The 16,467-nt window shown below is 40.8% G+C and overlaps 1 protein-coding gene across 2 annotated transcripts in view; it reads right to left on the bottom strand.

Moving 5' to 3' along the window:
* Positions 1-12,549, bottom strand: part of LOC124422637 (transcriptional regulator ERG homolog) — a 29,527-nt gene extending 16,978 nt beyond the window's left edge. For both annotated transcript variants that reach the window (XM_046959385.1, XM_046959384.1), the window contains exons 1-2: positions 12,049-12,549; positions 11,307-11,689 (exon numbers count right to left, since the gene is read on the bottom strand). In XM_046959385.1, coding sequence (XP_046815341.1) covers positions 11,307-11,676 — 370 coding nt within the window. In that variant the 5' untranslated portion in view covers positions 11,677-11,689; positions 12,049-12,549. The remainder of the gene's footprint in view (positions 1-11,306; positions 11,690-12,048) is intronic.
* Positions 12,550-16,467: the final 3,918 nt, after the last annotated feature.

A 16,467-nucleotide genomic window follows, 5' to 3' on the forward strand; every position in this document is an offset into this window, starting at 1 on the left:
GTTTAACCGTGACGTGGGAGTCGGTGTTGGTCGTGCTGAAGCGGACACAGAGGGAGAGAAAGAGAAAGAGAAAGAGAAAGAGAAAGAGAGAGAGAGAGAGAGAGAGAGAGAGAGAGAGAGAGAGAAAGAGAAGGCCCTTTCCCCAGTACCACCACGGCCGATAGACGCGGCACGCGCACGACACGCGACCGCGTACAGCCAGCGGCGCATTTAACGCGCGATCGCTCTCGAGTGTCCGCGTGTACGTTCTAGGGGATGCCAAGGGGGTTAAAGTGTGCCTGCGAAGGGAGAAAGCCGATGGTGCTACTTTCCGCGATACTTACCCCCTCACATCATGTCGAATCTATAGTATACTTTAAGTTGCCAAAGTTGGAGAAGAATTGGCAAACTCCAAATAGAGTTCGAGTGGATAATACCAGGTAGATTCTGAATGGACATTGCCTGAAGTTTATCTAGTCTATATATCAATTTTTAACTATTTTACATTTTCAAGATTGAATGAAAAGTATTGAACTTTAACATAACTGGACATATCATAGACTTTGAGAGTTGTATAATAACTTGAATAAACATCGTAAGAATTTTAACAACTAGATTGAATATGGAATATTTTTCAAATAAATTTTCTATAAGAGAATTCCAAGTACACTTCGATAATAATACAAAACTTAGTACAAAGTTTGAACGAATATCTTGTATATTTTTTATTACTTATACTATACCGGCTAAAAGTCTATACATAAAAGTGGATACATGGAAAGGATCTTTCAGGATACAGAGAATCATACATACTTCTCGTGATTTTCCGAGAGTGCATTATCTTGAGATACTGGCGTAGTGGTATTAATGACCAACCAACGATTCTCTTCGGTATTGCTCGCTTGCTCGCTCGCTCGCTCGCTCTACGCGGGCTGTTAGTGCGGGGGCGCGGAATATCATTGTATGGTATGAGACATGACAGGGCAGCTATTGTAACGCGAGACGCATAGCTGCGAGGAGGGAATAGAGAAGAGAGCTGCGAGGGAGCTCGAGCCAGCCAACTCCCACCCCAAGAGCCTGTCGAAGCATCGAGCTACCTCAATCCCTCCCCTTCTCTCTTCTTGCCCAAACCAGCTCCCTCCTACCCCCCAACCTCCGTTAGTTTCCCTCGTTTTCGTTCCCTGCACACTGTAACACGATAAGAACCGTGTCACTTTGTTGCGTTTGTGGGGGAGATCTGCTTAAGTGTACGATGATATATATCTCGTACGGCTACCAGATAATTCTTCGCATTCAATTTGTACAATATGCTTGAATCCCTGCTTGGACCCGATGGCATCGCGCCTATCCACGCACGGGCAACTTCTAAACCATCGGATAAACCAACTAACACCAAGAATTCAATGTATCATTGATGATATTCCTATCTCTCAAAATAAGTTCGTCTTTTTTTACTACCTTATATCATTGTACCTAAGCAAACAAGCACCAAGCCGCAAATAGAATTTAAGAACCAGCGACTCTTTGCATAGCATTTTAAAGAAGAACACACTTGTGAACACGTTCTCGTGGCATGTTTGTCGAACTGCAAACGGCATCGGTACAAAGACTTCCGTTGACATTAAGTGAACTCTCCTTCAATTCATCTCTTTACGAAATAAGTGCAGATATTTTTTAGTTTGTGAATTAATTTTTCCTTTTCTTCGTTTGGTAAGAAAGTAAAGATTGAGATTATTATAAAAGATATTACGAAACGATAAAATTCGACCATTAGGTCTAAATAGTTAACTCTCTGTAACTATATTTACTACTGATATAAGTTATATTTAAGAAATATGAAAATTTGAAGAAATATGGATACTTAAATATTACTTGACGTTATAGAGGGTTGAAAAAGAAATTTTTAGATGAATGCGATTGTTGTTATGCAGCGATTTTAATGTCCATACGAAAAAATCATCAGGAAACGTATTTCGAAAAGATGAAACTCCGTAGAAATGCGTAGAGAAACGGCGTAAGAGCGAGGGTGATGGCTGTAGAAGCGAAAGCCATTAATTACATTACGGAAGAATGCAGTCGTTGCTTCAAACAAAGGACCGCGTGTACATCCCCTAAAGTTCACAATGCGTACATGTCGTTCTATGTCTACGCTTCATATATCCAGCCTAATTATCTTGAATTTGCATATCTCCAGTCTCGCTGAACTAAACGACTTCGAGCCTTTGTTGCCATCAGTGGGACATTCGTTTTATGATTCTCCTTACAAAGTTTAGTAACAAAACTCAAACCTCTACTTCCCTATTATTATAAAAATGATTATATTGTATTTTTCTGAAAGGTTCGTGCCGCTTCAACGGTTCATTGTGATCGATGCACGGATTTTAAAATCAGTCGTATTAAGATCTATCATTTTGTTCAAGTACATTTTCAGCGTAAAATCTGTTCGTCGTCACGAACTTAATCACATTTATGTCTCGACGACAAATTTAATAAGAAATTCGCATCAGAGAAAGAGAAAGAGAAAGAAAAACAGAGAGGGAGGGAGAGAGAGAGAGAGAGGGAGATAGAGTAGTAAATGGAAATGGACGAACAGGAACAAAATATCAGAAAGAGAGAAAAAAGATAGAGAGAGTAAAGATAAAGGGAAATAATAAACAAAGAATAATCCGCAGATTCGGCTTAAAAAATAATCACCGAGAAGAATTTCAGTCTTCGGAGGCAACTACAAAATTCTGTCTCGGCATGTTGCTGCGTCGCTGAAGCGAGCAACGAAGAAGAGACAACGATAAGCGAAGTAGTGAAAAGAGACGAGAAGAGAGAGAGAGAGAGAGAGAGAGAGAGAGAGAAGAGAAACGAGAGAGCAGAGGCATCCGCGCGCTCATTTCCGTTTTGAGGCCGTCGAGGGGGATGAAAGGTGGGGATGGGGCGCTAACTCGCGAGATATTAATTCCGTGTTAGCGCTAGGAGGGTTGCAGGGGCGAAAACTACGTGCTGAGGGGGAGACCACCCCCGCTGCCGTTTTCCTCTCCTCCAACCCTTCGTCAGCGTCCCTTACCGCGCCAAGCCGCGCACCTACTCGTAGCGCAACCCCAACGTAGGATGGGAGGCGTTACAAATCAGAGATTAGCCATAGTTAACTCGACTTGCGCAGTCAAACAGTTAATCAATAAACGATTATTTACATCGTGTGCCCGCAGCCGGTCGACGCGTTAATGCATTGACCGGACATATTTCGTTGCTGCGTATTATAACACACGGAAAATGTTTAACGTATGCTCGGTAACTGGGACACATCGACGAATTTTCAAATACGAAAATAGTCGAACTCTGGAATATCTGATTACTTTGATTATAAAATAAGGATAGAACCTTGTATTCTGAATGACGTCACGATGATCTTTACAATATACCCAAAACATTGAAGAGGTAACTCTCTGGGGTAATGCCATCTGTTCATAAAACCTGGTATTAACTTTTAACTGTTGGAATGTCACCAATAGGATTAGAAAGATCCATCTATTTTCGAAGGACTGGTGATCTAATCTATGATCGAAGTAAGCTGTCGTGAGATATATCATCACATGAAGAACTCACGAGGAAGATCTCACGAATCTCGAAGAAAAGAGTCACATGTCGAGGATGATATGGTATGCTGGCGTATGGTAACAAACTGAGATACCGTCAAGGTATGAGGTGGTGATGGTGGGTGGGGAAGAATCGGTGGTCGGAGGCAGAGGTAGCTGGATGACTGGCGGCGGAAGCGTCGTCATGGCGACGCATCGATCAGCCGCCGCCACGCGAATCGAGCCGGGCCGAGGCCACATCGCATACTGGCTTACCGCATTGTAAGACACACGCGGCTAACACGTTATACACGCATCTAGTCAGCACATATAAACATATACATATATATGTGTATATATCTGTATATAAATACACACAAACACACACACACATAAATATATATAGAGACATACATATATACATTCATACGTTGCGCTTTCCACGACTGCCGTCTTAATTCGCGAAGGCGTTGTGCTCTATCAAGGTGCGGCCAAGAGTTCTCTATCTTACACGATCTTCTCTCTCTCTCTCTTCTCTCTTTTTTTCTCTCTCTCTCTCTTTCTCTCTTTCCTTCTTCTTGGCCAACCGACTTACGTTCCACTTTGATCGTCAGAGCGTGAAATAGTTCTTTTACTTGACTTTAAGATGCCTGTGACTTATATGAAATTGTGTATGATACTTGATATGACCGACTCTTTTCACACCTCTTACATTAGCCCTATATATACTTACAAATACGATATAAGTCTAATATAAACATGTTTCAGTTGTCCGTTTTATCTATATTTGTTAACATAGAAATAAAAACTCGTACGATATAAAAAATCGTATGATATTTTGAGGTCATTGTTATTAAACAATTCGATGATCCTGCTAATCGATATTTAACGATCGATCAAGAACAGAAGGAAAACAAAGTTCGATCATCGAAAGTGCTTTATCTTTCGGGAAAAGTGAAAGCCACCTGAAGTCCTCTTCCTCTAAGAGCAGTTCATCGGAAGAACTTGGATATTTAGGATCATCGGAAAATCCGATGAGGATACATAGTTGAGGAGTATAACGTCAACTTGCTTTCGTTCGACTGCCATAGTTCGGTAACTTCCGGTGGGCAGCAACGGGTGTTACGTCGTATAGCGGCTGTCCGTGGTCGATCGATTCTGATGGAGGTAGTAGTAGAAGTAGTCGACGTCCCAACCCGCTATTCCCTAGCCTTCCAGTCCTCAGCTTCAGCTGAATACCACTGATTGTCCTCCACTCGCTCCCTCTCGCTATCTCTCTCTCTCTCTCTCTCTCTCTCTCTCTCTCTTTCTCTGTCTCTCTCTTTCTCTTTCTCTTGTTCCCTACACTTTCTTCTCTCCTTCCATCCCTTTTCTATCGCCGTCTCTCTTCGACACCATCTATCGCTCCGTTAGCTTCTCTCTTTCTCTCTCTCTCTCTCTCTCTCTCTCTCTCTCCATTTCCCTCTCTCTCTTTTTCTCTCCATTTCTCTCTCTCTCTCTCTCTCTCTCTCTCTCTCTCTCTCTCTCTCTCTCGGTACGTTTCCTTTCCGCTAGCCATCTCTTTCCCGCAGTCAGGAGCTCTCCCGCTTCCTCTCATAACGGAACCCCAAGCTTGCTTCCTCCACTCCTAAGCCACCCTCCTCCTCACTCGTTCACTCCACTCCGCCACCCGAAACCCACCCCGTGGCACCCTATCCTCGCTGGTGCCGTGCTACTCCTACCCACTCCACGATAATGATGGCAATCAGACCCTCAGAAAGGATTTCAGGAAATTCTCTCGCCTTTTTGTCGGCGGCCGGGGCGGCGGCGAACGCCACAAACACCGGTCGCACCGTCGTAGTCATGATCACAGTCCTCGATCGTCGTCTCATCCTCTTATTCTTCTTCGGCATCGAATGCGCACTTGTCTCAACGATGATTATTGACTTGCATCGCTACACCGATCACTTCACCATCCAATAGCGATTCTCATCTTTCTTTGTGAATTTTGTATTGATTTATCTAAACAAATTTTTTTGGAGAAGTTGATTAACTTATATCATCGTCAAATATTATTTTGGTGATTTGTTATTTTTAAATATATATTAATAGAGTTTCATTTCATATATTTTTGACTATGATATTAAATTATAAATATTTAATTTTTATAAAAATCTTCAAATACTCTATCTTTCAAATATTTGATATAAATTTATAAATCATCAATTATTCTTATATATTAATGGAAAAAAAAGGTGAACACTTATAACAAGAAGATAGTAATGTATCATCCTTATAACTATGCATAACTTAACTTTGAATATTCTTCACCCTCGTGAACTCATGAATAATATAGCTACATCAGGAGTATAGTTGAGGACCATATCAGGACGAACGTTATTATGTTATTGTTGTAATAATTAATGAATAACGATTGGTGAATCTCTGTTAAAAAGCAGTTCGATAAAATAATGTAAGATTGCCTTGTGATGTGATTTGTTGGCCGTTAAATTAATTCGTAGAAAAAAGGCCCCCTTGGGTTTCGTTTTATTGCGATTAAAGACGAGAGACGAAGGAGTGCCGAGGGTAGACAGTGATACATAGAAATACGTGCACGAGTGCGATGTGTCGTTCACGCTGCGATGCACGCTGACAATATTGACTAGGAGCTAAGAAACGAGCGAAAAAGGGGATACGAGTTTCCCTTTCGATGCTCACTCCCCAGTCACTCCTTCATCGACGGTACATTAAACACACATGATAATGCATGATTAACTGGCTAATGACTTTTCTCTCTTGCTTCTTTTTTCGACATTTACGCAGTATCATCACTGCTTTCGAACTAACGTTCAGACCCTTCACCGATAAGCGATCATACAACAGGCCATTGTTATGTCCGATCGTTAACAAGCCGATTGATACGAGAAGACAAATTTTTCTTAGGTCCTTTCACATTTTCAAATAATATTAAGGACGTTCAAAAGTTTAAGAATATTTCTTTTTTGAAACATATAAATTTTCAATATTTAATTTAAATTATATCGTATATCTATTGATTATATTACAAAAACAAAGTCTTGATTTATGTATGAGTTACAAATATATAGATGTACAAAGTTACAAATATAAAAATTTTTGACAATATTAATATACAAACCCAGATTGAAAAAATAAAAAAAATATTTTTCTATCAGTAGTCAAGTATACGGTGGAATTTTTAATATACATTAGAATTATATAAAAATAACTTTAATAATAAATTATAAAAATAATATGATAATTTCAAATTACAAGACTATAGAAAAGACATCTATTGCTTTGAACTAAAACTAGTCCAAGGGTTGTTACAAGACAGTGCCATCTACCGTAAGATTCCTAAAGCACGATGTGATTTTCTTGCCATTCTGGCAAGTAGACTTTAATATTGATCTGTACCACTTGCCGAAGGATTCCAACGTAGGAAAATCATTACGAACGTACACGTATCCACAGTAGTTTTGTTGGAGTCTTCCTAACCGATAATCGCTCGAATCTCCTACATTGTTGAGCTATGATAACAATCATAAAACAATAAATATGATAGTCGATAAAATTCTTCAATTTAAACTCCGACGTTAGATTTCTGGCAGAAGGTAAAGAGCAACAAATTGTAAAATCTGTCCATCATAAAAATTATAAATATCCAATTGTTATTATTTTTTTTTGTTTAATTGCCAAAGATTATTCAATCGGAAATCTGAATTTCTATTCATCCATCCTGAATGTTTCAAAAACAACAGAGAAACTGAGTCACGAGGAAAAGCGATCGGCACACGTTTGTCTTATTGTCAAAATCGTGCGAACGATTCAGCGAAAGAATGGAAAGGGCGCGCGTAAAGGGGTGCACAGGATCGCGTGCACGATCACGACTAGGCGTAAGGGTGGGCCTTAAACGAGTTCCCGTTCTCTTTCTCTCACACTTTCGCGAATTTACGCCGAGTCATGATCTCCTTTCCTTTTTCCTCAACATGAATGCCACCACCGCACCATCGTCGTAGTTGTGGCGTTACCTACTCCCGTGGCAGTTAGCACTTAACGAGGCTATTTCACGACGTCAACTGGGTGGGCCATAGGTCGCGCGAGGATGAATAATGATTCGGCCGTAGGGTTGATAGGCGACTTGCCGACTAAAGCTGAGAAGAAGGGAGTTAAGGAACTAAAAAAAAAAAAAAAAGAAAAGCTGCGAGGAGATCGAAAAAATGGGGGAAAGAAAAAGAAGAGAAATGGGATGAGAAGGGACTCCTGGGTTCTTTTATCATTCCAACTTCAACTTGTTAAAATACGTTCGCTATGGGCGATAAGGAAGATCAAGCGGATAAGAAGGAGTAGAAGAAGAAGGAGAGTGAGTTAAGGTTGTGGTGAGCAAAGGCAGCGATAGGAGCAACAGAAACGATGTGCTCCTTCGAGCGCTCGTGGTGCTGCCGCCTTTGTTGCGAAGCGCAATAATTGCGCGCGAGGGTGACTCGCTATGGGAAGAGAGGGGAAAGAGCAAAGAGAGAGGGAGAGAGAAAGAACGAGAGAGAGAGAGAGAGAGAGAGAGAACAGGGTAGCAGAGCACGCGCCGGAACCGGAACCGAGAGTCGTGTGTCCCCGCCATTCCCGGCCGGAACTATCATGATTAGTCACGGGGCCTGCAGCGAGCCATAGGAGAAATGCGAGTAGAAAGACATAAACCTGGCTTGCATACAGATCCGGATCGACCGAGCGCGGTCAAGCTGAACGTACCATAGAGAATAGATAAAAGGGACTAGTTCCTGGGGCCGATACTAATCATTTCGCTACAACAGGACTTTGGCTGTGAGTTCTTCGAAATATAAGAAAACTCTAGATCGAGATATACAAAGGGGAAATTAAGAAAATATTTATCAGAATCGAGCTGAAAATATTTAAAATGAACATACAAATATATATATATATATATATATATATATATATATATATATATATATACATATATCGTCGTCTCCCCATTTCCTCATTTTAATATATTCCTCTGACTTTTTATTCTTGTCTAGAAGACAGTCAGGACGTTCTGACCCTTAGTCACCCTTCGAACCGCGAAGAAGGGTGCCGTGGTCGTAAGTTGCTAGTAGGTAGTGGTTGAGGATTGTAGTAGTAGTACTGCTGGTGGCGGTGCTTAACGGAAACGAAGGGACGCAAGGCGCAAAGACTGCTGAACGTAAGGGGCAAAAGGGAAAAGCAGTGAGAAGGGTCCAAAAGAACGGACCTCCTAGGGATCAGCCAAAGGGTGACCGACACCCGTAACCACCCCCTGACTTACTCTTCTAACTTACCCTTAGCCTTACCCCTTGGCCTATCCCTTCGGGTTAACCGATACCGACAATTATCAACGCGTCTCGGTCACTGTGTGATCCGCCCTCTACAACAATTCACTATAATTCGCGTCTACGCGCAAAAAGAATTCACGATGAGTGAAGAGGAAAAGTGAAGGAAAAAAAAAGAAGGAAGGACAAAAGAGTCCGTCTCTCTTCTATGAACCTCTCGCTTGTTCATTCCGTGCAATTAGAGAACATGATTAAATGGTACTCCCTCTTTCTCTACGGCACCTCTTTATCCTCTCTATTAACCTTCTCCTATAAACGAGACTCTTCGTACCTACGCGTTGAAACGTGTCGTAAATTTTTAAATATTGAAAAGGTTATCCCATGTTTACGAACAAACATGTTCCCAATGCACACGCGTGTCACCACAACTCGGCAAACATCAATTAGCAAAGTAAACAGTATAATACATCGTATGAAAGATAACTTTTTCGAACATTAATCAACGTTATATGTTTTTAATTTTAATAATTAAATTCAATGAAACAAATGAAAATTCGCATTTGTCGCATTTGTTTTTCTTTATTGCAAAACAAATAAGAGAGAAAGAGAAAGATAGATAGATAGAGAGAGAGAGAGAGAGAGAGAGAGAGAGAGAGAGAGAGAGAGAGAGAGAGAAATAAGATAATAAATTCTATGAGAATTATTATCTAATGGTTGAGAGATATATTCTGAGAGCACGGATACGATTCGACTTAAAATCCAAGCTTAAATCCGACACATCTCTTGAAAAAGGGCTATGGACTCTCTATCTCTTCGAGGCAGAGTAGAGAGGTACGTGGTGATCGCGGATGGTCGCATCAGGAGAGGAGGGAAAGAGGGATGCTGGGATGTCGAGGGGAACATCCGGAATCCCGGAGGGTGCCGCTTCGTGGGGCGGTCGGTCGTCATGGATACGTTCCCGGCTAACCCCTAACCGCTCCACCCCTCGTCATCCACATTTTCGCAACTACGCCGCCATCATCGACCCACCATCTTGCTTGAACTCGACTGAGAGAATTCGGATTCGACATCAAAATTTCCAAACGATGTTTCTTCCTTCGAAGAAAATAAAACAAAAGAAAAGGAAAGGAAACGAAAAAAAAACGAAAAAAAAAACGAAAAAAGAAAAAAAATTAAGGAAACTGAATCGTCGTTGTCGTTGTAATCACAAAATAGTTTATCAACGATATCCTACTTTTTAAATCAATAGGTTTTCGAAAAATTTCAAAACGGATATCACGAATGGCTCGCGACCATCGAGGAAAATCGTAAAAGAAAATGGACTGCTATGCTTTTAGAGGATGGACCGGTTGCAGCACGAAACTGTCGAATCGTTGCTAAATTACGGAGAAACACGCAGGATATTGGAGCGGCCGTAGGAAGTAGTCGACGGTCCTCGCGTAACACCGTTGACCCCTTCTCATCCTGTTTTTTTTTCTCCTCTCTATTTTCCTTTCTCTATCTCTTTTTCTCTCTCGGCGACCCAGCTTTACTTTCTCGCGAGGCGTGGGCAGCAGATAACGTGATTTACACCGGTGGGGTAATTAATGCTCCTCGCGACCGATGCTTTAAAAATACAATCGGAAATCGGTGACGGCAAAGAGCAACAGTCAAGCCGCGCCACTATCGTGCACGGTAAACACTGGCAAATTATTACATCTGGAACTCTATTGCACTCCTATCTTCGTCTAGACTTCATGAGATCAATGATACGGACGTTAATTTTTCACTTTCTTTCTTGCGGTTTTTTTTCCTTTCTCTCTTCTAGATATATCTTTACTGCTTTTCGAATAATGTCTACATTCAAGTTCCTTCGAGACAAGTTGGAATTCTATTTATATTGCGAATTGATTTGTTATTTTAGTATAAAGTATTACAAAAAGTTAGACAAATTTTGTGTTACTCATCTGACTATTGTTGAAACATTTCTACTTTAAATACAAGCGGTGGAAGTACTTGCAAGCTAAATATTTCTTTTAATTGTAAAATTCTAGAAAATGTTATTCAGTGTATTTTGAGAGCATATTTTAATACATAGTTTAAAAATATTATAGACTAATTTTTCTAAATTATTACAATCAACAATAAATCTATGTTTAATCCAAAATGTAACAGTATAAGATATTGGCCTATAAAAGATATTCTCGAAAATGTAAATAACTATGAATTTCGTAAAAACGTAAAAAATTACTCGCATCGTAAATATGTATTAATGAGATCGAATTTTAAAAAGTGTCTTTAATCTGGCAGAAAAACGCGATGTTGAAGTCATAAAGGAAAGCCCATCATCGTTAATGAAACATAGCAAGACATAAGAAAAAAAAAAGTTCGATAAAGACAAGAAGAAGATACAAAAAAATAGTTTTCGTTCATAAGGGTTTTCGAGGATGAAGGAAGATTTAAAGCGTACGGAAGCACTCACCGGTGATGGAGGCGGTCGGCGAAATGGCGGACGGGTTGGCACGCGGAGGAGGTGAGAAAGCTCCAGGAAGATAACCAGCACGATCGGCTAGAGCTTGTTTAGCCTGCTTGACACTCTCCTTAAGTCGTTGAAAGGTGCTATCGCAGGTGAGTCCGCGATACGGCCAATTTTCTTGTTTGACACCGGTCGCAGTAACACCCGCAACCACCGCAGAAGCAGCGGCCGCGGCCGCGGTCGTGGCTCCGGCCCCGACTCCGGTTCCGCTCCCGGATCCGGACCCAACCCCGACCCCGGCCCCGGCCGCAGCTCCACTCCCGGTTCCTTTTAATTCGAGCGCACCTGCGTACGAACAGCTAGCGCTGTCGTACATCACCAAAGTGCCCCTGAAACATTTACCCCAAAGTTTTCCTCATTAACTACTTAGCTTTATTTTCAGATCATTGCTAGGATCGTTTAATGGGTGGCCTTGATCTCTCTTCGTTCGTGTTGAAACATTTTTGACAGGTATGCTATAATTATGTGCACGCTAGCTATTGCTATAGATTATGTGCGTACAAAGAATTGCTGAAAATGATAATTATGAGTGTTTAACTAAGTACTTAATAATCTTACTAAACACATTATTTATTACATATTAAGATCTATAAAATAGTTTTATTTCCATTTAGAGTTCAAGACCACTGTCTTCGTTTCTATACTTTTATTCATGTTTAATCTACTTTGGAAAGAGCCGACGGATTACCTTCGATTTCTTGGCAGATTTTCACGAATCTTGTGACACGGATTAATCCTTATAACAAATTAACATCGAATCGAACAATTTCACACAGATTGCACCATGTATATTCTCATGGAGAGAAGGTTCAATTATAATAGAAACTCTTAAAATTAATATCACTGATCATTCTAATCACAAAATAGCTTTATCACAAAGTCATAGAAATCTTTTCACACATCACCCGATTAACATAAATTTATAATAATGCAAGAAACAAAAAGATATAAAATTGTCGATGATATCGTCGATTTATCCAAGTATAAAAACGACTGGCTAAATTCCATGTCTGGTTAAATAATTGAGTCGAGTTAAATGCTAACGACGGAAGACATCGTACGATGTATCAAAACACGATATCTCGTCAGTATGATATAAAATTAATTTGCGAAAAGGCAAAAGCATCAAATTAGGAGGATGCTGGTGCCGATATCAAGAAGAAGGTACTCCGGGCAGGTTGTCTCGCGCAACTGTGGCCGCGGCGGTCAGCAAATTGCTTGCTTCCGGGCCTCATTACATCACTCTGTTACTCTGTTAACGCTCGCCGGAAACCCCTCAGCCTACCTCGTCTAAACTCTCTCGCACGTACCTACACACACTATTTAAATGCAGTGTCGCGGTAAGGCTGATATAGACGCGCATTCGCATGCGAAAGAGGGAGAAACCTCGACAAGCCGTGCGTGCATTTACGTTAACCGATAGTCGAGCAGTTCCCTTCGGACGAACCACTTTTGCTTTCGTAATTTTCCCAAAATCGCGAAAGTTAAAGACATTAGAGAACTTAGCAATATAATGATGTTCGATGCACCAAACCAGAGTGTCACCACGTGCAACTTTTAATCCATGATGAGAATATTAATCCATGTATATTATTTATTTATAAAAATAATGATATCATTAATTTTGGATCGATCTTTATATAATTAATGATCAACCTATTTCGCCTAATTCATATTAATATATTTACTTTTTCTCGAATATTAACTAAAGATTTTCTGATTTGTACACACATAACGATATCGATCTAAACATGTTACTCATAAAATAGAAATAATGATAATTTGATATTGATTTTGATATAACTGACATAGCTAGACCCGTTTGACATTTTTCTCTGGAAATGAATGCAGAAGTGAATGTGTTATTTCGATCAAGGATATCAAACGACAAGATAAGTGAGATGAAACGCTATCAGATCCAAGTATACCACATACGCGTATTTTATACCGTTGTCGTCATTTCAAACGGAAAATCGCGATAATGTAATACAGTGCAAGTAAAAAGAGAGGGCGGTCGCTAATCATTCCACAGAGATATCTTATTATTAGTCAAAGCGATAACGACATACGTTTCTTTCATTGGCACGCTAAGAGAAACCGCGCTCTCGTAGTCGCGTTTCCTGTGCTCTGATTCAATTAGACCTTTCCGGCAGTAGCGAACGTATCTAAATCAGAGAAAGAGAGAGAGAACGAGAGAGAAAGAGAGAGAGAGAGTGTGAGAGAGAGAGCAAACTATTTTCACAATATGACGATTTCTTTCAAAAAGAAAAAAGAAGAAGGAAAAGAAAAAAGAATCTCACCGTCAATGCGGGGTTCCGCGCGTTATCTTATCCAGCACTGTCGAATCCAGCTCTTTTCAAAGGATGGACAAACGTCCGCGAACACTTTCGAAAGTCAAGGAACGATGTAGAAAGTATGCCGAACTCGCGAGAAGTAAACTTTATCGTCTTTCAGAATCACGAACACTGATCGCGGACACAACAACATAAGCTTGAAAGAGCAACGTTTTCTCCAAGTCCAAGACGAAAAGGTAAGCACGCGAGATCGATCGAAGGAAAAAGTCAGATAGACATCGAGAAAAGGAGTTTAGACACAGCGATTGTGTTAAAAGAAAGGAACGTGGTTTTCAACATGTTTAACACACCTATTTTCGCAAACAGTATCGCACGAGTTCATTTCTCGCGTGCATGGACGGACAGGGAAAACACGAGGCAACTCGGTATCGTATAAGAGACAACGAAACGTGCGGAATGCCTTGCGGAGAACCGTGTGGACCACCGGTGGTGGACTTGGCCAGAGACGCGGACGCACGCATTCGGCAGCGTCGTTATCACTCGCGGTCCGACGATTGGCTGTATCGGAGCCTGCGCCGGGACGCCCTCTCGTCCGTTCCCCGGAGGGATATCACATACAGAGGGGAGGACTTGCGAAACCCTTCTTTACCCCTCTAACCCTGCGCACGTCGTCTCCCACCCTTTGGCCAACTCCGATACAGCTCCTTAGAGGCGGGATCATCCACCTCCCTTTTCTCTCGATAGGGGTAACATCGAGAGAGAAAGAGAGTTTTTCTCTCTTTTTCTCTCAACCTTTGGCCTAACCCTTGGTATACGATGTGGAAATAAAAATTTTTTTTCTCTTGACATTTTCCTTCAAAATAAAGACAAATTTCTTAAAAAAGAAATTCGCTAATTAATATTATTCATGGTAAGCTTATGATTCGATTAATAAATCTCGATCTTATCTCTTTTTGTAATCTCTCAATACAAGGTCACGTAGATAAATCTCAGTAGAGAAGCGAACGAACGATATAGATACGTATATTCGGCCATACGAAAATTATCAGATCCACGCATTGCAGTAACAAGGAGGGCGCGACACGAGCGACACGTGCCCGGTCTACGCTTTTCATAGATGCACTGCCAACCATGGGGCGGGTACACGTCCACGCGATACATTCGCTCGATACGTTCGCGCGATACGGTCCACGATAGACCACCACCGCGCGCGATACGTCCAAGCGATAACACGATGTATCGTTATCGTCATCTTCGTTAACCAACGTGTGATCGACGTCGCTATTCGCGACGTGCTTCTCTACGGCAATCATGAGGAAAACGATACAAGTGTCAAAAGTATTAATACTCGATGTAATGTTGACATTCGATACTCTTGCGAAAATTCATATACGATAAGAAGATTTCAAAGCAAACTAAAGCAAGTTTTTTCTTTTTTCTAATATTATATTGTATATAGAAATATACAAAAATAAAAATGACACCTTTGGCAATGATCTCATACGAATAGTTTCTAACAGATTTTCCTTGATATTTATTGAATGACCCAGGATATTCCTTGCATCGACGACGATCGGAAACTTTACGCATGACCGAAAAGGTCCAAACGGATGTAGGATTCAGGATTTTCAAAGGAAACGGGATGTTAGGGGATGTCGTTGTAACGTTCGATCCTGTATGTTACGCACGAATAAATATACAATTCTTCGGCACGTACCAAATAAGAATAATCATCAAAGGAGAAGTATGGTCTCTCGAAAATGATCATGATTTTCTATACTTTTTATACCGTGAAAAGATCGTTCCACGAATGATAGGACGTGAAAATGAGTCTATCGGCGTTTAGAACTAGCTTTCGTGAATGTAAACTAGGTGCTTCCTGCACGGCTCGCACAGAGTGCTCGATTCGCTGGTCTTTTTTCACAAGGCCGATCGATAATGCCATTGCAAACACCCTGTATATGCTCGGTTAATGTTAATGGTAGGGGCTGGCACAGCTTGACAGGGGTGGCTTGCCCCCTTGCCCGTGAGTTAGAACTTCCTGAGGCTTTCCTCGCGTCCACCCTGAGAACCACCCTCACCTCGCTTCTCTGTCCCGTACCTTGGCTAATGGTCGGAGCAGGAAATATCAAAAGTCCTCGTCTTCGTGAGCACACTTTCTGCGCTTTCCCTTTCTTTCTTTCTTTCCTTTTTTTCTTTCTTTCACTACTGAGAAAACAAACATTTCGCACTCTTCGAATTCAAGAGTATCTTTTCCGAGATCTTTGTAAGTAGCGTTAGTAATCTTGTATAAGGAAACCAATTATACAAAGATATAAAGGAAAAGCTTTTTGTGAAAGAATTATTATTGTGGAATATCAAAATCGCGCAGATTTTATTTTGAATGTCGCATTTGCAAATGCGATACGATCGTTGTCATTAGAAAAAGACGATTCTAAGCAGAGAAAAGCAGACGTAATCACCGTTTGTCACGAACGCAACGCATTCAACAGGTTAGTGTGGCATATTAAAAAGAATTTATTCGCGGGCTAATAGATGCCCTCGCGTTGTCCTGATATTACGAGTCTATTTCACGTGGGTTTCAATGTACCCTCGTTTTTTCTCAATCTGGTTACTTGAATAACATAAAAGTTTGAAAAATCAATCGAAAAGTTTGAAATTTTGGGCGTGAGAAAATAACGATGGCAAGTTGCGTATCGTACTCGAGGGATTGCTTCGATATCTTGTGATTTAATTTGTAACAATTAGGACAGGGTACCCCCTAAAAGTTGAATGAAGTGAAGGAGCGAAGAAACAGAGAAGGGGAAGAAAGA

Source organism: Vespa crabro, chromosome 3, assembly GCF_910589235.1.
Source record: "Vespa crabro chromosome 3, iyVesCrab1.2, whole genome shotgun sequence".
NCBI lineage: Eukaryota > Metazoa > Arthropoda > Insecta > Hymenoptera > Vespidae > Vespa > Vespa crabro.